Source organism: Ooceraea biroi, chromosome 10 (assembly GCF_003672135.1).
Source record: "Ooceraea biroi isolate clonal line C1 chromosome 10, Obir_v5.4, whole genome shotgun sequence".
Taxonomy (NCBI): Eukaryota; Metazoa; Arthropoda; class Insecta; order Hymenoptera; family Formicidae; genus Ooceraea; species Ooceraea biroi.
Window position 1 is genome coordinate 2322175 of NC_039515.1, and position 25927 is coordinate 2348101.

At 44.2% G+C, this 25927-nt stretch overlaps 1 protein-coding gene across 1 annotated transcript; it reads left to right on the forward strand.

The window, feature by feature from the left end:
- LOC105278420 lies at nt 1-25864 on the forward strand. The gene is made up of 8 exons (XM_011337493.3): nt 1-465; nt 12668-12747; nt 13925-14003; nt 16973-17145; nt 21163-22100; nt 22280-23935; nt 24022-25074; nt 25336-25864. Exons 1-8 carry the CDS (start codon nt 443-445, stop codon nt 25603-25605), a joined length of 4272 nt encoding a protein of 1423 aa, XP_011335795.2. The 5' UTR covers nt 1-442; the 3' UTR covers nt 25606-25864.
- The last annotated feature ends 63 nt before the right edge of the window (nt 25865-25927 follow it).

Genomic DNA, 25927 nt, shown 5'->3' on the forward strand with positions numbered 1-25927 from the left:
CGGCGACTCGGCTCGACTCGACTCGGAGCGGCGGCACCTCTCGCTTTCACTCGCCGCGTGGTTGTGCGAAGAGGAGGCTATCACGCCGCGTCCGCGACGTGTCTCAGTATCCGTCGGAGAGTTGTTGGAGATACGCGTTTGGGTTCCTTGATGTCATTCATGCGGCACACCGCGTCGGATCGACGTAACGTCTGAAAGAAAAAGAAAGAGAGAGAGAGAAAGAGCTTTTGAGAAAGCAAATTTGTTTCGTCGAATAAAAAATCATATATCTCATAAATTTCGTGGTTGCCGCGTCGAAAAGGGGAGAGCGATAGGGGATCGCGGCGTGCGCGCGGCTAAGAGGCACACGATCACAAGGAGTCGCGGGAGATCGTGAGAGCGAAGACAAAGGGGAAGAAGAAGAAGAAGGAGAGGAAGAAACGTCGTCGGAAGGGTGACAGAAATGGTGACAGTCGGCTGGCTCGGGTAAGGGATTAATTGATTACTGTCGAATCGCACCGCAAAGTCGCCTCTGTATCCCTTATTTTATATCGGTTATATCGATTGACATCGGTTTGTGCATCATGATGAAGCTACATCCGCGAGTGAGTTAAATTCGCGAATTACCAAACAACGCGGGAGAAAATCGCCTCTTTCGATAAAAATGCAGAAAATCGTTCTTTCACCGGAAGAGCTGCTCGACTCTTGACAATCAGCAGAGTCAGGGGTTCATCAATAGGCGTTACGTTAGGAGACGATTAGTATGAGTTAACGCTTGTCACGAGGACGGCACGAGTGTTCCGCAGTAGCGTGTAAAAGTAACTTTCTAACGTCGCTCGCGCGGACGCGGTACCTCATCATTTTCTTGTTAGATGAATTAGGAAGACCGCTGAACACCTTGGCTGATTACTGTCAGCGAGTAATTATCTTATTCAATCGAGAGTACAGTCGCTCCGCACGATATCCGTTCAACCGGACCTCGAGACACGACGAGACAAAACGAGTTCGAAAGTGATACGCATGTGTGCGCTCGATTGCGCGCGACCGAGACGGATTTGAATAAATTTCCTCTTCTCCTACGTGCCGGCGTAAGAAAATGGAGCAACAGATAGCACCCGCATATAGAGAGCGCAAGGTCTCCCCAAACGTTCAAACAACAAATAGTCGTTTGATAGTCTCGTTTCATAACGACTCGATGAATATTTATCGGAACGTGCGATATGCCGAACATAACAAATGCCACAAATGCCGATGAATATTCATTGACACTCAATCTTGTACCTTTGTAGTGGCCCGGTAACTAGGAAGAGCCTCTTATCTATCCGAGAAATTTTCCTGAATTGGTAATCTTCCGGTTTTCTCGTCCATGTTTCCATGTTCAACGACACGTGCCTATGGCGACGCGCCGCGCAATCATCCGCTCGATTAATTGCTGTACGGATGGATTAAATCACGGAGATATAACGTAACAATGTTTTTCCTGATGAACCGGTTGATTGCTCATCGCGAATTATTTTGCGGAAAGCAGCGCGCTTAATTGCTCATCACGAGTTAGAGTTCGAGAAATGCTATTCTCGCTAGAAATATTTATATTTTTATTAATATTTTATTATCATTAATGTCGGTGCGTTATTATTATATCATTAGTTATGAAATTTTGCGATGTAGAAAGCTAAACAATTTGTCACAATTTTGCACTTGGAAGGATCTACTGATTACGACGATAAGAGTCATTCAGGTAAACGCTCTATGCGAGCGTAGACCGAGAATCCAAGTAGTACAGGTCGTTAATTAGTCAGACACGGTCGTTTCGCGTCGTCAAACGCTACCTCGCGCGCTTGGCCGCTTCTGCGTTCCCAATTAGAATGGCCCTTTCACACACAACTTCCACGATCGCCTAGCATCTCGGGAATTTAAAAAAAATCTTGAATTTATGAACATTCAAAACACATAAACGAAGCTTTTAGAATTCAGAGAGTTAAGTGTCCAAGTAATTGGAGATCTTCGAGTCCGCATAATTAATTATCATCGCGTTCCAAGGATACAATGGTACCCCGACATTCTGTGATTTTGAAATCGCGGGTTCAAGGATCTGATAGCTCTCCGCAACTACCGGACTTGGCGAGTTTAAGACGCAAACATCGTAAATCACGGATTCTCGAGATACGCGGAGATACTTGAATCGCGGAATTAAGTGTTACTTACATTTAGCGGAAATCAAGATACACGATTCCTTTCTAGGGTCGACGTCCTCTATCATTTTCGAATACATGATATGTATTATAGTTCTACTGACGCTTGAATATAAGATAAAGATATTAACTTACACGTCTTGGCGAATTAGAGACGCGACGTAGGTCGCTTACATTAGACCTATCACGGTGGTTGGTCTGTAATTATTCGTACGCCGGATATAATTATAGTAATATGTTTTTCTTGTCTAACGTATATTTTTTTCAAATCAATTGTACATTTGTATATACGTGATGCACAACAGAGGAAAATTATTGAGCGTCAATGCACGTTGCAGTGAACTAAAAGGGATCCTTAATATTCCTACGTATTGCGATATAATGCGATATTAAGCACGATATTAAAATGTGATTAGAAGTAATCGAAAAATAAATGACACAAATAGTTTCAGAATAAAAGTATTTTAATTCTTTAATATCAAAAAAGATAATCAGCAAATAACGTGAACATGCATATTGAAAATAGAAATTTATCTTTTCTTAAATATCTTCACGTTCGCGTGGCACAAAATTATTCTCGTCAATGCAATCTAAACTTGCCTCAAGATATATGGCGCGATTTGACAATGTAACTGTACTTTATTAATTTTAGGGAGAGGTACATACATCAATTGAAACGCGTGTCTTTTACAACCAACTTGTTAATAAACAAGATAAATATTTGCTATTTATGTACAGTGTCGCGATGTGGCGAACCGTGAACTTTGCATAATTAAACTAGATAAGTTACAGCCTGGCGATAAATCAGAATCGACACTTTTACTTTTCTTCGTCGAACGTGCCGCGATACTCTCCTCATCGAAGATGCACAATGCGTTAAAAAAACGAAAGAAAAGGAAAAACATCAGATTTTTCTTTGACGGTGATTAAAGAAGACGAAGGATTTCACGATCAAAACTGCGCGTCCGGCATAGACTTTCTCCTAAGAGAATCCAAAGTGTCGTTATTTAGGATATCTTGCGCGTTATGCGAGTCATATAAAAGTCGTACACGGGGTGTATTTTATAATTACGATTTACTTTCGAAGATACCTCGGTAATATTTCGCGTGACTTTCTCTCTTAGAATAATCGACGCATACAAATATGTGCCAGTTATAAATAATAGCGAGGACATTAAAAATGCTTCATAAGACGAAACGGTTTTACTAAAGAGTGCTGCGCTGAAGAAAAAGAAACATTTTCAAAGTAACGTCAAGTAAAATTGTCTATGATATTACGAAACAGGAGCGTTACTTCGTTCGGGCGAGCGGATCCTTCTTGCACTAGTAGTAGTAATATATTAACATATTATGTGCATCTTGCATCTTGGCACGTTTCTCGTGGAGCTCCGAGATCGGCGGAAGCGATCGCTTTTTTGATGAATCACAGACGATCGTGCTATTACGGGTAGAAAGTTACGGTCGCGCTTGAAGCCGCTATTATCGTTATTCTTATCGTGACTACAGCTGTAAACATAACTGTTATTTCTATGCGGAATCCCGTGTGGTAACTAGTAATGGCACTTTGTTGCATAAATGGCATTAAGTACTGCTTGCCGCAAAAGCTCCATTCCTTGCGGCTTATGGGGCGGAGCGAGGGGGAGGATTCTCTTTTGCCGCATCGCTAACGTAAATCATCTTCTGTCAACTAATTTAAAATTCAGCGAAAGAGAGAGAGAGCGAGCTAAAAAGAGAGATGTGCCAGGCATGCGCCTGGATGTGCGAAGTTACGTGTCGAGATGCGCGTATCAGTATCTTCCCGCAATAGCGGTGAGTTTATTGTTACGCGTGCCGAAAGAGAGAGAGAGAGAGAAAGAGAGATACGAATCGTACGCATCTCTCTTCTTTGGAAGCGTAACGAGAAAGCATCGTGAAAATTATGAAACCACCTCACGCCTCGCGCCGACGATCTTTTACTTTAAGCACTCGATGACGGATTAAATTTATTTAAACTTATGTGTAAACTTGAAATCCGTCTGCCTGGACCAATTTGTAAATAAAATTGCAGTAATTACGTGCAAATTTTATTTAGAAACGTCGCTTCTTAATTAAAGAAATTTTTGATTCTGTTTATTTATAATGTAACGATGTTGCAGAAAACCCCAAAACACCTTACAAAATTACACGAACGTGTAATCGTAGCGATGCCATTCTTACGTTCTTATACAAATAAGCGTCACGCGAATCATGCACTTTCTCTCTCTCGAGGCTACCGGCGATGAGTTCCTTACTCCCTCCAATGCGGCGTCATAATCTCGTCCGTATCTTCATACGCGATAAATCTTGCACGCAATAAAAAAAACTTATGCAAAGAGCAAGGGATGTTGTTCACCCACGACGGGACCGCGCCAGATATCCGGTTTTTCGTCTCGCGACCACCGAATACGAATGATTTATCGATCGATATATCGTTGTGACAAGCTTCAAAAACGAATTTCAATAAAACCATGGCCAACAAAATAGTTTCTTTTCCCTCCTGCGTCTTCCCTCGCATTAGCGGCTCGCAACAAAGCGAGAGACCCCATGATCTTCTCTCGATCGATCTCTTGGATCCTCTTGTGCTTAGGCTCCAGATGACGGCATAAGCTGTGTTTTACGCAATCCTGGACACCGTACGAAGTTCTCGATCAACCGGCGAGAAACGTGAGCGCGTTTACGCTCGCGAATCGATACTTTCTAAAACACAGGAAAGAGCCGGCGGGAGCCTGGCGCGAGAGAGAAGCACGAGATTCACTTTTCACCGGTGTGCACTGTGCACAATGAGATCCATATATATTCCATAGAAAGTAAAGCCGTCGGCACGCGCGCGTGTAATCGCACTCGCCGAATACCCTCGTAAACCGGCATTTTATTATCGGTCGCCGGCCGGTCCCGAATCGACGGTCTCCGGGCGCCGTTTTATAAATTGTGTGTCCCAGCCGGTCACCGGGATGAAAGTCCACGTCGTGTATCGTACGAATTTCGAAAGTTTCTCCCTCGAATACGTCTGCGAAACCGTACGCAGACCATTCCCGTTTAAGCGAAGCGGACACGTTTTATTAATCGCAATCGAATGAGGCATTGTGCGTCATTTACAAGATGGAAAATCCACGGGCAGTTGGAATATTCACGTTCAACAACCTCTTCAGTGACGGATCCATTCTCGACGAGGAGGCCTTCCGTGTGCAACTATCTCCTCTCTCGAGCCTTTCGTTCGTTCGGATGTATGAAAAGAGTTTGAACAAACATAAAAAAATTAGGTCTGTTGCAGCATTTTTCTGGTGGACTAAAATGGATAAATTAGATGTAGATAAGTGTAATTTACTCTTACAATTAGTGTAATGGTTGAAATGAGCGAAATATATATTTGGAATAATTAATGAATAAAACTTCGTTGAATATAAAAAAGCTTTTCTACATAAAATCGTTTGATACTTTGATGATGTTTGATGACTAATGATATACTTGATATCCGATGATGAAAGTCGAGAGTCCGGTTTAGCTAAAGATACATCTAAAGCAATTATATACTATACTATTTTATACTAAAGTAGAACTCTCATCTGCAGAAAGAGATAATGTTTTTAAATTCGTGCAAGGTTTTCTCAAGGTTTGCTCACAGTTTTCTCATGCACATGCAAGTTTTTCGATGACCACTCTTTCCGGAACTTGTGATAGCTTTGGCGTTGTGTGAGATCTAGTCCGTACATGGCTATAAATCTTCTCTTTACAATCGATTTTTTCTCCGCGATTTTTTCTCATGATAACGAACTCGGCTTGAAATGATTGTTTCGCGCGGCGCACGTGACGAGCACTGCTACATAGACAAATAAGAAATAGTAAAAAAGAAGAATCTCATTTCATGTTTCGGAGTTCTCAAACTTTGCACATTTCTCACGTTATTCGTCACGTGCATGCTGCGTCACTCGCGATCGCGAGACGACGAAATCGCAGAAAGATTGACCCTTTCGCTCCTATGATGACTATAGTCCTCATTCGTGAAGGACTCTATGAGTATTAATTTAACTATAGTCTTCATCCGTGAAGTAGCCTGTGAGTACTAACGCCGAGTACCATATGCTTTGAAAATTATATATTTAATGTAATGAGTTAAAACAGTGGAGTAAGTAAGGATTTTCTTGCTCAGATGCGTAACGCCAGCGGTCTATTAGGTATATTATCATACTCTGTAACTGCTATTTGACCGAAACAGCGAAAGGGTTAATGAAGGCACTGGCGATGCGTGATCCCGCACAGGTGCAAGGGCAAGCGATGCCCTTTCCGTTGCACTAACCTATCACGATCTGGGCTGAGAGCAATCGGATCGCGAATCATAGGTCACTGTTCTCGCAGGGTCGGCATTAAATCGACCATTAACACGGGTATTTCCCGCCTATTGTACTTGACATTTCGCAATGTGGCTGATCAGAGTGACTCTTCTCCGCGGCTCTATTGTTCATTCACATCGCAATGCCGAATATAACATTGAAATGATAATATAAAACAATAAATATTCATCGCAGCTTCGTGCCTTGCCTGCGTGAAAGTGGGAGATCAAATGAATAATTATAATTAAAGGCGCATAATATTATCGATAAGGGGGAGAGACCCAGCTACTCTCTACCTGCGGAATTCAGGGATTGGAAATTCGCGGCCTTGGAAATTCTCTCGAGTTAAATGGCACAGATGCACCCGCGGAGCTGCAGAAGAATGCGCGCGCTAAAGATTTCTTCAAACATTCGAAACTTCATAATTGAATTAACCCGCAATTGCGAAGATCTGAGAGCGCGCAAGCTTACCAAACTCCGAGCTTAGAGAAAAGTCGCATTAATTATATTTCAAATCATATTTCAAGGTGTAAACGAGAAAAAAAATTTACTCTTTATAATGTGCGATTTTTTGCACTGTATATTACGCAATTAGATCAACGCTCCAGTTTGATATCGATCAATCAATGTATTGATATTGCCTGTCAACAATCACCCGGCGAAATTTCTCAATCGAACGCCGAACGGATTAATCAGTATGCTAAGTTATTCTAGCGACTACAGGGGCTACATTCTTCTTTTATTGTGTGGAGTACGATTTAGCAATTTATTTTTCAATTCAAACCCGCGAGGAGAGGCGCCGGCTGTCTGTTGCAGAGCGGATCAAGCTGATCCGCTCGTCCTAGAACGGGCTTCGTAGCGCGCTAAAAACCTCCAACTGTCTGTTTTCTCTCTCCTTTTTCATGGGAATTAATAATTGCCGGAGAGACTATTTTATGAAAAAGACGTTTACGCGCACCGATCTTGCGTGCGCGCGAGCTGCAAGAAAGGAACGCGATGAAGAAAAAGGAGAAGAACGAAGTGCCGCTCGGATCTTTGCGTACAGGCGACAAGTCATTAGATCATTGTTACACGGGCACATCCTACCGATTGTCGCGCGGCGAATGCATTCGCGAGCGTAACGAAGACGACGGAGTCAAGGAGAGCGGCTTTCCGTTACCGTCTCCCGTTTTACGATTCCCATTTTTCCGTGTCGTTAATTTAACTTCCGAGCATCGGGGCTGCGGGTATACTATTTCTCTCCTCTTGACGAACAATTCAGCTTCAGCACGCTTAATCAGAGAACCATGATTTTGAAAGATTACTTCTGTAATGCTCCCGGCTTATTATTAAGACTGACATCTCAATCTTGGTTTCGTTGTCTTTTTCTTCGTTTTCTTTCTTTCTTCCTTCCTTCATGCGTGCGGCTGTCATTACGTTTCATCTCCATTGCTACGTGTGTTCGCTGTCAGCTGCTTATTAACCGGATTTAAGAATCGCCATGCCGCGCGCGACCGATTCGCATAATTCCCCTTTCGTAAACGTCAGATCACGGCGATTAAATCGGACGTAATAAAGCGGAGGAGAAGCCGAAGAGACGGAGGCGGGATCATGATGATGATGATGATGATGATGATGACGTTATCGGGCGCGGATTACCGCAGCCCGCGACGTTGTGTAAGATGAAGGAATTCGTTTAGGAATGTTCCACGCGGTCGCTGTGCCCCGATTCGCAAAACGATCACGCACGACTCCGCTTGATCGGAGTCCTCCGCGCTATGAAATTTCTATCGAGATGTCGAAACGCGCGACCTTCGTCACTCGTGTCCGGTCACAATCGGCGAGAGACTAATCTGCGTCTATCGAATCCTTTTATCTAAACACGTAACAATTTTGATTCCCGCAGAATAGAAGATGCATTCTCTATGTAGGATTTCTCGCAAAGAATAATATCAATTTTCCGGTTTACTGGAAGTACTAACTCGATTAAGAATATTAATAATAATATAATTGAAATTGAAATATATAAGAATAATAATGATAAAACGTGTAAGGATGTGTAGGTACAAGATTAAAAATAATATCATTCAATAATGAATGATGATATTTTTTATTGATAGTAATAACAAGAATAAAAAACATAGCTGATTGCACAGGAGAATGATGGGTCACGCGTACATGTGACTTTACACAATGCAGACTTTGCACTCGTCCTTACCTGTTTTCTATACGGCTAGCTCTAAAGTCCGGTAGACGATGCCTTTGACCCGGACACGGCAAAATTTCCTGACGACCTTGCATAAGCCTGCGGATCCTGTTTCCCATACGGATCGGGTGTAACAATATACATAAATATCATCCATGCATCGGATCGGTCGAAATTTTACAAATTTCAATCGGAATGTCATAATATATCGTCACGTCTTACGGTCGCGTGAGAAACGACCTTTGAATCTGCAAGATATTTTATTACCCTGTCACATTATTTGAACTACGGTTGTAAGAACTGCGCGTATGATTTTTATTAGCAACGATGCCAATGTCGTATTTGGCGAACATAGTTAAAAATCGCGAGAAGAGACGTGTCTATGAATATATTTATACATTAAAAAAGAAAACGATAAATACAGGATAAAGAATATATATTCTTTAGTGTATGAAATTTCAACTCTATCATTGATTAACATTAACCACTTTTCACTTAAAAACCGTTATAGTTTCGACACTCTCGTATTAGACTTTTTATCCTTAAAATACTCCATAGAATCTGTCTTTAAAAGTATAACACATAAACATAATCACATTACCGTGATTTCGAAACATCCGGTGTGTGTATCTTTTTTCTAAACGTTCATTAAGATACGTCCTACTAACTTGAAGAAGCCAACAAATTATTCGCGGTGGTTTTTGGCGGCAAAGCGATAGCAGCAGCAACAGCGACAGCAGCTTTTCTTCTCATGGGGCGAACGTACCCGTCAGAACGCTTTTCAAATGAATGTCCCATAAGCACTTTCACCCGCGTACGCTTCCTCGAGAGCATCGCCGTTATCCGTCACTTATCGCCTCGAGGAATTTAACGTTGCTATATATTCATTCATGACTGTCCGCGCCATTTCTATCGATCGTATACTTCTGGCAATCCCGAGCCTAACGTTTTTTTTTTATAATTATGTGCCTTTCCAAAGGAAAGTCCTTCTATAGTCCATACGTTTATATTGAGATTCTTCTTTTCTGGCTTAAACGGTAGCGATATTACACTTTCGTTCCGCTTCTCATTTATATTTTTATATAATTATGAAAATTGTAAATATGTATATCGAGATCTTTGATTATACTTCTACAGCCGTGATTTAACTGAGATTATACAACATTATCATAATGTCTGCCAAACTTGAAATATTATTTAGAAAAGACGATACATTATATATTTGTGGGATATTTAAAAAATTACATCATTGTGCATGACAAATTATTTAATTATAAAATTACGATATAAACACTTCAGATTTATGTTTCATTTTTTTTCCTTCTGTATTATATCGCATTTGAACAGAAACGGCATAACGGAGCAGAAATCGAAAGACTTTTACCTGCCTAATTGAGATTCCACTTCCCCTTGTGGAACTCGTGCTACCGGTACACCAGGTGCCCCTTGGAGCGATACTTTTTGGTGGTATACTGCCCGAGGCGCGCGAGATCCCGAGGACGCACGTGCGTATCGGATCCCCGAGAAAGATTTCTCCAGTTTCCGTTGACCCACTGACACTGAATTATCCTCTGTGCGTGCGCGCGCGCACGCCTTGCCATTGCAACCTCTCGACCGACACGTAGCGGAAAGCAGCCAAGAAAAATGATTCTGCACGACGCGTCGGATTGAACTTGGAGAATTTTCTCGTGCGATGCTTCGTTTACAAGAGATCGATTTTCAAAGCTGAAAGATTGAAGACTTTTATATATTTACATTATTATATTTCAACTTGAATGATTTTTATTTTTACATTAATTATTTTTCAGTTCAGGAGAGTTATGATTCTTATATTCAATGCGAATATTGAACAAAGAAATTTACTACTCCATTGTTTTTTATATTATTTCCTGTATTTATCAATCCCAAATCTTTTCGAAGAAAAAATCAAATATAGAAATTATTATGTCTCGTTAAATCAATTACCCTCAAGTATTCAGCTGAGGCAACTCTCAGTCTGAGCTCGATGTTCTTCTTTTGAGCTTTTCTTTCACGTTCCTTGGGAACTTTTGTATCGCATTGATATTTGGCAACGATAAACGTGTGTCTCGAAGAAAAAGAAGAAAAGTAAACGTGTTTAACGCGCGAATTGCCTACTCTCTCTCCGTCTCGTCAGCGGTCGTGCAACCGTTCGCGCGCGTACAGAAAGGAGGAAGCGCGCGAGAGTGGCACCTTACCCTGGCACTCGGGGAACTCGAGGAGGTTCCTGGACGCGCCTAGCTTGCCGTCTGATTTCGATTCGCCCGCAGGTGCCTTACACCGGCCGGCGAAGGCACTACACGTCCGTCCACCTACGTGTGTTATTGTTGAAAGTGGCCAACAGCCAGCGAGCGGTTCTCAACCAATGATATACAAATAATATTTTCTCTTTGCAGTCCCTTCCGGAAACGTAGGAAATTTCTAAGAGAAAAAAGAAATATTCTTGCACTCAGCGAGACATTTTTACCAGGCGCAATTACCGGGTTCGTTTCTCTTTGATGGCGATTTGTCGGAGATTCAATTAGCGAGCCATCTTCTTGAAATGAAAGCTTTTCTTGAATGCCTGATATATTTTATGTACGTTCTCTAGATTCTGTTAAACTCGATATATCTGAAATTTACGAGTATTTTATTTTAATGATGTAATTATAAGTTAATTCGAAATTTGATGATACACACGTTGCTATTCATTTACACCAGCTTTTTATTTTACTCATATATTCTTGTCTTCCCATGCATGGAAATCGTTATACGTGAGACCGACAATATTACTTGAAGAAATAAACTTGATGTATTATTATATTTTTTCATTTTATAGCTCGCGTGAGATGTGATTGTGAGAAACCTGATGCAATGCGGAGTCGCATGAAAGTAAAGATTAACGCTTTGTGCGTAAAATCGAGAGTATCGAGACCGGAATAAATACCGATCAAAACGAGCAAGTGGATTCCCGAGAACGTGGCGAATTCACTCGCCTGCTCTTGATCTTTCTTTTTTTTTCTCTTTTCCTCTCACAGAGAAAGTACATGCAGCTACCTACCTGGAAGAATCCGCGACGTCGTTATACACCAACGTTTTCGAGAATACGTCGGGTATTTCTGATGTTGACGTTCATACTTTTCCCGTTTACGCGTCTTATTATTTAATCGAAATTTTCTATCCGACAACGTATTATTACACGCACGAAGAATCACGCAATGCAAATAAACATTTGAGAAAATTGAGCTGCTTCGAGATATATAATTTTAAATTGTACTGTCAAATAAATGATTAGAAAATACGTTATTCTCTTCATTTTGTTATTTAAATATACACTCCGCATAATTAAACATATATATATTTTTTTCTATGATATCGCTATCTACATGATATTTAGTATGAATTATTTAAGTAGAAAAGTATAATATCTTGTATAATATAAACTCCTCGTTTTTACTCATATGTATATTTGACACAATTTGTTTATGTGACGAATCTGGTGCACGCACAGTATACTTAGTATTAATTATGTTTTGCGTTATGCACTCGTTTCATTGCATCATACTAGCTGAACGTTATGGGCAGTGAAATAGATAATTATCTTAGTAAATTATGTTACGCCTCGTGTAATTCTGTTTTTTTCGAATCTACATTTGAGCGGGCTACGTAACTGCAAGAGTGCTTAGGTTTACACTCGTTTCTCGCTCTTATTCTCGCTCTATACATAAATTTAAAAAATATTATAAAAAATTAATTTATTATTTATAAATTACATTAAATCCCACTTGTTCTTAATGCATAATTCAATAATATGTTGTATTTAATTATGGTGCTCTATCTAGTGTTGTGAAGGATATTTTATACAAGTAGACCTTTGCAAGATCACATATTGTTTAGCATTCTTTTCCTTAAAACTTTGCTTTTTTAAAGAAACGACACAATAATGCTATCTCTATTTTGCTTTTCAGGAGCAGCTTGGTACTGCTGTGTACACTGGTGATCGTGGTGCCGGCGATAACGTTGACAGACAGCCAGCTCGATATTTTACGTAAGCATGCTTTATTGTAGAAAAGATACTGCATTCTGCACGTTAATATGTTACTCATTCATTCTGAGTTAGCGGAGTGACGCTAACACTTTGCGGCCCGATTTCGCCACGAGTTCGCGTAACGTTTTCGATCCATATTAGCATAACGCCATCATCCCATACATCATCTTGCATTACTAAACTCTTACAGCAAAGATCTGATATTAATATTTGCGAAAAAATTAGATTAGAAGGATAAATACCCGCGGAAGTACGTGCGATTTCTAATAGCAGAAAGAAAATAAGAAAATAAAGCCATTCTCGAGAAACGAATTTTGAGCTGCACTTTAGAGAATTGAGAGAAATATGTGTGTAAATACTTTAGTATGTACATTTCGCATAAGACAATATTTTATTTCGGAATCGGTACAAAGAGAACCTCGGCCGTGCTTTTGTCTTAGCGTACTTTGCTATTTGCATAAGCATAATTAATCGACTACCTCTGCATCATCTTTGAATACAGACAAAGTTGAGTCATTTACGAGAAAACGCTGGTTCATTCTATTCTCAGAACTTTAATACTTGCGAAGATACGTTTGTCCAAACTGGTCTCGTGCAAAGAAAAAACATTTTTTATTAATCTCCGCAATTACAGGATTGGCAGTTGCGAAATGGCAACGTATAATTTTTTTATCAATTCTCGATCGAATACGTAATTTGAAAAAAAATATCGTGAGCTATGAAAAGATGAATCGAGATAACATAAGTAATCGAAATAAATTAGTAAATTAAAATAGAATGAAGCAGCTTGTGCGTTTCATCAGTAGACAGTAGAATTATTTGCGAGACGTTTTCCGCATCGCACTGGAATACGGTTCGGTCGTTTATTCGGGAGCGAATTGCCGAAATGCTAATTGCATAACGACGGAAACGAGCCGGTGTTACAAATTTAGAGGAAACGCCGTACAATAGTGAGACTGCTCTCACGTCGGCGTGTAAAATCGCCTTACGAGATGTTAGAATCGTAGCGTTGTAAAATTGCACAGGTGGAATCTCTTGTTTCAGAGTTAACGTGGTTATCATCTACTTGTACATTACACTAAATGGAAGATGTTCTTTGCATATTTATCTCATTTCGTTCGACAATCGCTAATATTGTAATTCTAAATAATAACAGTTTATGCATTGTTTGTTACAGATTACATCTACGGGATCGATTATGATTTGCAGGCGAGAGCACGTTCGGCCATTGAGGCGGAGAGATTCGCCTATCAATCGTAAGTAATTGGTTTGTTTGCGGCACATATATTCGTTTTAAAAAGAGAAACATATTTGTCACCCGGACGTGAATTCCTATGGCACGCATCCCGGTGAAAATACGCATACTTTCTAGTGATATCGGACGACTAACGACGCGACATATTATCGGTCCGGTTCCTTAATTTTACGTGACTCAGAGCCGATGTAAGATTTCGCAAAACTCGTCTTTATATACAATCAACCGATTTTAATGTTAAGTTTCACGATGGAGCAGGAATTCCGAAGGCTGCACGCGAGCCGCCGAATGTATAATGAAGTCTGGTCACGAGATAGAAAAAGTCCATTGTGGGCGTCAAGGATAGACGGATATCTCTCTCTCCTTCTCTTTTTCTCTCCGTAATTAATAAGAAATTGATTTTCTGACGCTCAAAAAAGACTTCTAACCGGATGTCGTGCCTCTATTATTATTTATGCAAGACGCAGTCGCGCGGAGAGGAGTGAGGATCGCAAGAATCTCGCATAAATATTACAGTATCATTTATCTTGTTTTTATAAATCTTCGAAATCTCCGCGTACGAATAAAATTTGTGATTTGATTAGTGATCGGACTAAAAAAAGAAGTGGACCTGTTGATTTAAGGATGTTATAATAAGAATACCCGTAATACAAGATACGCGTATTGACACAATGACAATTTTCAGAATATTCAGGCGTCAAATTTATATCTTTAATTTATATCTTTAATTTATATCTTTAATCCCGTTATGTATTTGTACATGATAAATATCAAAGTATGACATTTTATTTATGTTGCAAGAAAATCATGAGACATGTTAAACCGCATGAACAACACACAGGATATGCTCGCAGAGTATCCAAATAATTTTCAAACGCGAGTGTATCGGAGCTGTGCATGATATTTCGATTTACACAATAAATACACGGCGAAGCAAGCAAGTGGCAAATGAATACGAATAATAATGTTCATACAATGCGTCATGTTAAATATCGCGAAGAGTATATTGATTTTCGCAAAAATCGTACGAAGCACGATCGTGCATCGCGAGAGCAATGTCCAACAATTATTTCTCTCTCACGAGAAAAAAAGAGAAAATCGTAGAGAAGATGCAGGAAGTGTAAAAATATACTCGATAACGTGGCCGACGGATTTCGAGGTTCACGAATCGTTCGTCGGTGCTATTCGCGGAAATGGCTCGGAATGCCAATAGTTTGCATAATGTTTTACGATTAAACGTTTATCGACGTCCATTAGCATGAAACTATCGTAAAAAGCCGACGCACGCGAGAAAGGATGCAACCTGTTTGAATCGTTCGACGTGAAATATTGAGACATCGGACGTTTCGCGTTCGAGACTTCGAGATAAACAAGGTGGCACGCGTAAGGATTGCGACTCGCGATGCGGCGAGTTTTCTCTCGACGAGATCAGCATGCATAACGGCCGGATGTATCGGCGCGGAGAGGAAAAGTGCAGGCATCACCGTTCTCCGCCGATTAAAACAGTCGATCGAGGCGGGGGACAAACGGAGTCGGTCGTCTTTCCGCAAGAACGCCTCGGTTTGACGCGTTTCCAGGAAGGAAGCCGATTCCGCGCGATGATACTCGCGATTTACCTGCGTCTGCTCACCGGCACCGGTCACGCGCCGCTAGCGGCAAGAACAATGCCATCAAATCTCTCTGAAGTGAACAAACCTCTCTCTCTCTCACTCTTTCTTTTTTCTCTCTGTCTCTCTCGGCGGTTATCATTGTAAAAACCTTGGACAAACGCGGTATTCCTAGAGATTTCAAAGCGACTTAGACGCGTCGTGGAAATAATCCGTCACGTTAAACGCCGCACACTTTCCAATCGAAAATTAATAACCGTAATATAAAGGAAGATCATAATCAGCGTTTTTCTGTGATAAAAACGATTTAGAAGGCGATTCAAGAGAATTAGAAAAGCCATTCGTTCGCCACTCATCTCGCCATCTTGAACGGCGACAAAGCGGAGCGCAAGCCGCGCGAGGCAACGGGAGGATTAATTTCTCGTGGCGACATATCGGAGGACTTTTTTTTCTCTCCTCGATCAGGCAGGACGAGTTTCTCGCTTATTGATTAGAGCGGGCAGAGCTGCTGCACGCGGCTGCAACGGGTTCGCGACATTAGCGGTCGCCGGCGACGGGGATCATGGCCACGGTGTAGGGCACGTCTCCTCTTACCGCTCCCCTCTCGTCTCCTGACTGGTAGCCTTCTCGAGGTCGAGGAAAGGGAGAACCACCGGCGGCGATGCGGGAAACCTTCCTCGTGACTGAAATGCCGACGCTGACCGATCGGTGCTGATCGGACGGGCCTTTCCTCGGCCATGAAAGTAAAAGCGTGCGCGTTGCACGCGCGAGAAAAAGGGGAAATGGAGCAGGAAGGACGTTTGGCTGGCTCGTTCGCCGCGATCGCGATCGTCACGCGGATTCCGCTCTGCCACGAGAGAAAAGAACGCGAGATCGCGATCCCGCTGAAGAGAGAAAAAAGAAAAGCGGGGGAAGGCGGGCAGGCAAGTTTCACGTGCTGAGGGATTAAATCGTCCCGCCGCGGCCGTGGAGTCGAGATTGATACGTTTATTCCCGTAATGCTCGGGTATTAAGTGGCAATTTGCAGTAGTAACGGATTATTATACGCGCTATTAACTTACTGGCGCTATCGCTGCGGAGATTTCAACGACGGTGCGCGCGTGAGGGAATCAATTTCTCGAAACAATGAACTTGAGCGAAGTTCTCTTCCTATAATTGAACAAATTTGATTTGTATAAACGGTCTGCTGGATAAACTGACGTATAGCACTCTTTCTTCTTAAACGGAAATTGCATTAATAATTGACATCCGCTAAATCTTACTATTCTTAAAATTGTTTTTGTGTTTCCTTCGATATTACTGTTTGTATTGGTTGTACTGTTTATTTGGAAATTGTACAAAAATGATTTTCTTTTCTTTCCAGGCGACAAAACAGGATACAGTCAGCGAGTACGTTCTGTAGAGTCCGATCGGAGAAGCCATGTCCGCCCACCAAGTACAGAACACCCTCCGGTGCTTGCAACAACGTGAGGCACCCTGCTTGGGGTGCGAGGGGTTCTCCATTCTTAAAATTGCTGGCTCCGATATATTCGGATGGTAAGAATAACTATACAAATATTATAGATAATTAACTGAGTATTAATTCTTAATTCAAGCATGACTGTCAAGCGATTAATCCTTCCTTGCAATTCCTTGCAATGCGGAAAAGAACAGGAAAAAAGTAGAAGCAATTAAACATAATAAACCAATATTAATGAGAATCATAATTGTAACATTCATAATTGTGAAACCTCTGACATTCTTATCGATAGCAACAAGTTGCAAAAATGAGATTTGCAATGCTGCCTTCCTGTACTATGAAACCAGAAGATCTAACGTCAGATCAGATTTCCGGAAGTCCGTTTCATTCCATTGACGATTAACCGATGACTTTTAGAATCCGGCCAATGAAATATCGCAGTTACCGACATTCCATCGATTGCGCGGTCGTCCGGTATGGAGAATGGAAAGTGAAAATTGGAACGCATGTGCTAGCCGAAGCTACGTGCACGCCTAGATCCATTTCGACGAGCTCGTTTGGCACGGCCGTCGAGAAGGCCAACCTGCGGGCCTTAGAAAATGCAGATTAGCATGCGAGAAGGCACGCGCGTCGGAGGGGCCCGTTGAAATAGAGAGTCTCGGGTGCCCCTCCTGGCTGCGTGTTGTGCATCGATTGCGACATCGACGCGCGCAACGCGAACAATATAAAATAATAGGAGGATTCCGCGCGCGCGATCCGCTCCTCTGTCGGCGGCCGTTACGTGCTCGCACCGCGTAACACCGTTACACCGCTGGTATCTCTTTTTCTCTCTTTTTTTCTCTCTTTCTTCCTCCGGTACATTTTCATGGAAAGTAAAAGCCCTTTCTTGGCTCCGCTCGTGCGCTTCTCCACCGCGGCCACGGACTACCGATCTGCCTCGTTGCCGTTCTCTCGGGAACGCTCCAATTCCCTGTTTCTCATTACCGCGAGATACTTATCTCGCAACGGGATCACGTACAGCGTGTACACAATACATTCTAGACGCTTTCGGACGAAGGTCCTTGGAACAAGTTGCCATGCACTTTAGAAATTTATATTTAAATAATTTAGAAATACGCGATGTGTGTTACGGAAGATGGACTTTAATATACGAAACGATATTATCTGGGTGGGAGAGAGTTTGAAAACGCGGTAGGCGATGCGTATACATTGTAATTTCTTATTAATTATCATTGAATGAAAATTCGTACGTTTTGAATCCTCCCTGTGAATCCTTCTCGAAGGTAAAGGCATTTATCAACTTAACATACTTATATCTTGTAAGCGTTACAAGTTGGATACGACACGCGATGTTACAGAGAAGATGACCTTTAATATCAGATTATACGCATTATCTCGTTACACGTTATACATTCACGACGTACGACGCGCACGATCATGAAAATATGTTTGACGCTTTTGTCGCGCAAATAAGCAAAGAAGGAACGCGCCGAACGCGCGGATACGTACGCGAGGTCAGGCTCACAATTTTGCCGTGATTAATTATAGCACGCGGAAGCGCCGATATCGGAAGGGAATATCGCTATTCTAGCTCCAATTAACTCGCTCGTAACTCAGTCTCGGCGTTTTCCTGCATTAATTGAGCGAGAATTAAATTCACGCTCGCGGATCATCCGGGTGGCACCGGACTTTCGGTGATATTCCAGCGCGCGTACAGGAAGAGAGGGAAAGGCTGGCGAGCCAGCTGGCGCCCCATCTCCGGGAAAAGAATCCAAACGAAAATATGAAAGTAAGAAGACTGAAGAAAGTGACTCCGGTCTCTTCTGGACAGTGGTTGCCAGACGGTACCTTTCGACGTCGCTGACCCCAAAATACCTCGATGGTCGTTGAACGTCTTTCCCGTGAATTTTCTCATCGTGCTTTTACGACCGGACATTCGCTTGCGAGGAGACGGATCTCCCGTCACGTTACGGAGAAGATAATTATTTCTTAGATTCGAAAATTACTCGTAATGCAGATTTATCGCAGGCATGAAGATCTAGAAGCCAGATTTATATAGAGTTGTAAAGTGCGTTTGTGATATTATATGAGCGTTTCCACGCGAGACAGCGCGTAAGAATGTTTAATTACCTGCACGAATATTACGTAGTGATTGAAAAGTAATAAACATGATGAACGATCAATTATTCGTGCTCGTGGAATATCCTACATTCGTGACGAGATTTATCCTAGCGTTCCCCTGCGCTCCTCCGCGTTGCAACGTTTACACGACGCGGTATTAACGAGAGAAGAGGCGTGAAAAAAAACACCGGCGGGTTTACGGCGATATTTAAAGGGAGATTTTCTCAAGCTCGTTCTAAACGCGCAAATCAATTAGGGACGAGGCCGCGACCCGTTAAAACAGTTCTTCAAGTATTTGCGGATCTTCTTCTGTCGTCGTTAGACGAATCTCTCATTGATGAGAGTGCGAGAAATACAATCATCCGCGCCGCCGTATAAACGTGCTGTCATCATCATCATCATCATCATCATCGTCGTCGTCGTCATCATTCTCGTCGTTGCGTCGTCGGCGATCAGCGAGCAAGAACGGAACGTTTCCGCGCGCGCTGATCGTGTAGGAAGGAACCGCGCGTAACACTTACCGTGTTGGTCATTAAAGAGCGACGCCTGTGCGTAACCATGACACAGAATTTTGACACACATTGCACTTTTCGAGACCCGCGAGAGAAGAGCCGCCTCCTTGAGCTCGTCATCGCCGGTCAACGGTTCCAAGCAAGCGTCGTGAGTCATCGCTTGCGTCCGCGTCGCGAAACGCCGAACTTGTACGTGCAATTGCGTCAATCAATCCCTTTGAACTCGGGAATACTCGAGCAAGAAAAGAAGATCGCGGCTCTCAAGAGACGCTTTTACGTCATCACGGATTGCCCAGAAACTCTCTCCCAGGAACTGTTCTTGAATTTAAACGCTGAAATCTTGAGACGTGGACCACTATCGAGCGTCGCGAGAAAGTAAATTATGTTCATATGTTTCGTCCTGAAAATAACTGATCTATCACACGTTACACGTACTCCTACCTTTTATAATTCTAATTTTTTCACATAATGTAGTAAATGCTAAATCGCTATTTCGGGATGAACGTTAATCAGCTCTTTCAGTCGATTCTGTTTAGTTCTCATTCAATCTTTATTTGATTTATTCTGTTAGTCTAGACTCTTGTTCCATGTCCATGATTTATTCAATGGACATGCATCAGTTAGTACTATAGAGATGCTTAAGCACCTGCATCCCGATAATTTTTTTTTGTTACGTCAATCTCGTATTGCCTCGTCGATTTCGCATTGCCTTCGACACGTAATGCCACGCTCGCCGTGTCTATTGTGTGTGCGTGTGCGCGCACTACTCGCATGCGAAGTTGCTTTCTCTATTCGGAGCGATCGACTTTATTACGCTCGTCATATATTCGTGATCTCGCCAATTATCGAAGATAGCCGGTATTTCGTACGTCGATAAATCCATCGTGACTTTCTTTCTAGACGGGGGGATACGCCACTTTGATTACGCTCGGCATTGCGCTCGGCGTTTAATGAAAATTAGAAAGAAATGTCTCTCCGATTGATCGAGTTATGCTAAATCATTCTCAACATTGCTTTCCATTCGTCGTGCTTGATTAATAGTACGCAGAAAGTATGAAATAACATTAATTAATATCGAGTTACCGAACAGCTCGTTTGTGGCGCATCGACGTCACGCCTCTATTATTTAAACATTATTATTCTAACAATAAATCCATTTTTGTTCACGCTCTCTGATGTGGAGCCGCTCACGAATTCATCGACCTACATTCGGTGACACTGAAAATTGCGTAAACCTAAATTGGAAAAAAGATCTTCAAACAAATCTCGAGCTACTTTCCATTTGATCTACATTTATAAAAAACATAAAAGATAGAAAATCAATTTTGCAATACTGCGATAGCAGAATTACGAAACGTTATACGCAATCCAGTTCTCCTCTTAGACATATTATTATGTATATTTCCATAAACAGTTTCATAGAAACGATGCGTGTGATTAATTGCAAACGATACATTTCAGGCATCTCGAGACCGCGTCAGTCGGTGAACACTCACAGTCTGCCCACGTCGACCGACGTCGTCTCCAGCGTTCTAATATCCCCCTCATCCTTCTCCGCGCCGGAGGTAGGTGCTCACGAGGGTCTGACCAGTCTCTCCGCGGTCTGGTCGGAGATGGTGCTGCAGGACATCGCCGCCACGGTGCACTCCACGGGGCCCGCGGATCAGTGTTGCTCGAGTGAACGACGGCATCCGGAGTGTTATGAGATGCGCGATGAGAGGTCCGATTGCAAGCGTTACTGGCGCTCGATGCCGAGTCTGACGGTGCACGGCTGCCAGTTCGAGGGGAGAGAGCAGATGAACGGCGTGTCTGCGTACCTGGACGGCTCGGCGATCTACGGCGCCACCGACGAGGATCTCCACCTGCTGAGGTCCTACGAGGACGGCCTGGTCGAGGTGAACGTCTGCGTGCCGTACAAGCGCAACGAGACGGAGTGTCTGCTGCAGCGGGTGCTGCTGCGCGAGCACAACCGCGTGGCAAGGAAGCTGGCGCAGGCGAACGTGCACTGGGACGACGCGAAGCTGTTCCTGGAGGCGCGCCGCATCGTCGTCGCGCAGCTGCAGCACGTCACCCTGAACGAGTACGTGCCGGCGATACTGAGGGAAACCGCGCTGGTCGACTCCGAGTTGAGATCGCTCGCGAACAGCTTCTACGCCGGCTACTCGTCGTCGAACCGCGCGGGGACGTACGATGCCGTGGCACTCACGGCTCTGCGTGCTCTCGCGTGGACGATAGGTCTTCAGAAGGGCAGTGTCGAGGAACACGTGACTAAGTCGGCCCTTCGTGTCAGTCTCACAAACGCGCCGGAAGCTGCCGCTTGGTCCGTACACGAGGCGCGGGATCACGGTGTGCCTGGATACGTTCGGTTCCTGAGTGACTGCATGGGAGGAAACGTTAAGGTATGTTCCATGATAGAAATGAAATTTAAGTGTAAACTCTTTTTATTGTTTTCTTCCATTTATTGAAATTTGCTGAAATTTACGTAAGGTTGTTCTAATTTATTAATATATGATCTCCTGACTTGACGAAACTTGATACGTTAATCAAAATAATTATTCAAATTTATTTGATCGTATAGATTGGGAACTTTACGGATCTGACGCGAGTGATGCGACCCGAACGCGCGCAGCTATTAAGCACGATTTATGCGCACCCGGAGGACATAGACTTGCTCGTGGGAGGAATTCTGGAGAGCCCGATCACGGGTGCTGCGGTCGGCCCAACATTCGAGTGCCTTCTCAAGAAGCAGTTCGTGACGATGAGGAATTCCGATCGCTTCTGGTACGAGAACGATATTCCACCGTCGGGATTGACGCCGACACAGCTGGCCGAGGTCAGAAAAGTGTCACTTGCCGCGATCCTCTGCGCCAACACAAACATCCGCAAGATCCAGCCGAGGGTATTCATCCGGCAGGATCCGTATCTGAACAGCAAGATCAATTGCGAGCAGTACGAACCGCTGGATGTCGCGGAGTGGACCGAGGAACCGTTACCGCTTCCTGCGGTAATGCGGCATGAGTTTGTCGTAAACGACACGAGCGCGGAAGAAACACGGCAATTCATGCCGGAAATCAGCTCAGACTTGCTCGCTGCCGCGGTGAAGCGGGCGGAGGAGGAACTGCTCGAGCGTAAGCAACTGGAGTACAATGCCTGGCTGGAGCAGAGGATTGCCGACCCGAGATCAGCCGCTGGCACCGCGGCTAGCTTCTCCAAAGCCAACCGAGACGCCCTGCTGCTCGCCAACTCGTCTATCATGTACGAGCTCGCCACGAACGAGATCTTGAATGGCATGCACGGCCTGCGACGTAGGAAGCGACAGATTTTTGACAGCACGGAGAACGTGCTGGGCGGTTTCCCCAATTCGAACGACTTCTCCGACCTGCTGCAGAACGTCGATATATCCGGCTTTCTGCATAATCACAAGCCGACAAATCACGAGGAAGTACAGTGCCCGGTAGACGACAGCCCGTGCGATCCCACTACGCCTTACCGCACCTTATCAGGACACTGCAACAACCTGCGCAATCCTCCTCTTGGCAAGTCGCTGACGACCTTCGCTCGGCTGCTACCGCCCGCGTACGAGGACGGTGTCTCGAAGCCAAGGGCCATGTCCGTGACGGGAGTGCCGTTGCCAAACCCGCGAGTCATCTCCACCGTCATTCATCCCGACATCTCGAATCTGCACAACCGCTACACGCTGATGGTGATGCAGTTCGCGCAGTTCTTGGACCACGACATGACGATGACGCCGATTCACAAGGGTTTCCAGGAGTCGATCCCTAGCTGTCGATCGTGCGACTCGCCGCGCACCGTTCATCCCGAATGCAATCCTTTCCCGGTACCACCAGGCGATCACTACTACCCTACGGTGAATGTCTCGTCGGGCGCCCGCATGTGCTTCCCGTCGATGCGATCGCTGCCGGGTCAGCAGCAGTTGGGTCCGCGCGAACAGGTGAACCAGAACACTGGCTTCCTAGACGCGTCAGTCGTCTACGGGGAGAACTCGTGCATCTGCAACATCTTGCGCGGCTTTAACGGCCGCATGAATGTCACGTCGAATTCGAGACGCGGTAGAGACCTACTGCCGCAATCGTCCACGCATCCGGAGTGCAAGGCTCGCTCGGGATTCTGCTTCATCGGCGGCGACGGCCGTGCCTCCGAGCAACCGGCCCTCGCGATCATGCACACGATGTGGATACGCGAGCACAACCGCGCGATGGAGGCATTGCGACAAGTGAGTCTCTTCTTCCTCCTATTTTATGTATGTAAAATTATAAGTATATAATAATAATAATAATAATATTATGTTTCTTTTATTAGATAAATCTCCACTGGGACGGCGAGAAGTTGTTCCAGGAGGCGCGACGCATCATCAGCGGTATGCTGCAGCACATCACGTACAACGAGTTCCTGCCAAGGATTCTCGGTTGGAACGCCGTCAGTCTGTACGGTCTGAAATTGCTACCGCAGGGTTACTACAAGGAATACTCGCCCACCTGCAACCCCAGCGTGCTAAATGAGTTCGCTACTGCGGCCTTCCGGATCGGCCACTCGCTGTTACGGCCGCACTTGCCGCGCATGGATCGCAACTATCAGAATATCGATCCACCCATCCTGCTGCGCGACGGATTCTTCAACCCGGATATGCTCTATCAAGAGAACATGATTGACGAGATGATCCGTGGTCTCGTGGCCACGCCGATGGAGACTCTAGATCAGTTCATCACCGGCGAGGTGACCAATCATCTGTTCGAGCAGCGCGGCATACCACATTCCGGAGTGGATCTGATAGCGCTGAACATTCACCGTGCCCGCGATCACGGACTGCCGTCGTATAATCACTATAGAGCGCTCTGCAATCTGAAGCGGGCTACCACATTCGAGGACTTGTCCAGGGAGATGGCACCCGAAGTGATAGCCCGCATGAAGCGCATATACGCGTCGGTGGACGACATCGATCTATTCCCGGGCGGCATGAGCGAGAGACCGCTTCAGGGTGGCTTGGTTGGACCCACGTTCGCCTGCATCATCGCTATTCAGTTCAGACAGTCGAGGAAGTGCGACCGTTTCTGGTACGAAACCGACGATCCGAACATTCGTTTCACCGAGCATCAGATGGCGGAGATCCGCAAGACCACGCTGGCCAAGGTGATGTGCGAGAACATGGATTCGCATACCGACATGCAACGAGCGGTGCTTGATCTACCTAGTAATTTCCTGAATCCACGCGTACCCTGTAATTCCATGCCGCACATAGATTTCTCCGCTTGGCGAGAAACCCGACACGGCTGCCAGATTGGCGGCAGAAACGTCGCCGTCGGCGAGTCGGGCTTTCCTACGCCGTGCACCAGCTGCGTCTGTACCGCTGAGGGCGTAAGTGTACTTTCTAAATAACCAATGCCGCCTAATTTTCGGTATTGTGTAGACGCAAAACTGGACGTTAAGTTTATCCATTACCAACGATGTTATAAATTGAACGTAAAATTGTATTCCAAATTTGTTAGAAAGGTAAAAACAAACGTGATGAAGTTGCTTCGATCGAAATGTTACGATTTGATTTTTTCGGCATCGTTGGATTTCTTCCTCTAGTTTTCACTCTATCAGGATAAACGAGGGTTTTCTTCTCTCTTCCAGACGCAATGCGCCTCGCTGAGAGTCACGGACTGCAATCAACTTCTGCGTGAAGCTTCCCGAGAAGCGATCCTGCGAGATGACGTGTGCACCGCCCAATGCGGTTTCGTTCTCGCGGCGACGGAAACCACCGCGAGGTTACAACAGTTCACCACGCCAACCAGTCCGGGTTTCCCCGGTTTTCCGGCGCACACGAACAGCTTGAGAAGTTCGCCGATGCCGGCCTCATTTAACGGCTTCAAGCTGCCCGATCTCTCGCAATTTATCGGTTAAATCGGGGGAAAATAACGCGAAGACTTGAAACCTCGTAACACTCGTTGCTTACTGATTATCATATTGTATCGCAGGGAAGACACTGCCTTTATTTCGAGAGACTGTACGACAAACGCGATCCCAAAATTTCACAACTAATTGGTCGTGCTCAATCCTATGAAGGAAAACCTGAAATATGACGGAGAACTAGAGAGAGAGAAAGAGAGAGAGAGAGAGCACGTTTTGAACACGTAACACGTGACGCGAGGGACAGTTATCGGAAGATAAAAGGAAAAGTACCTGTCGGCGTGTAAATATAGATGATAAGGCGCAAGTATTTAGT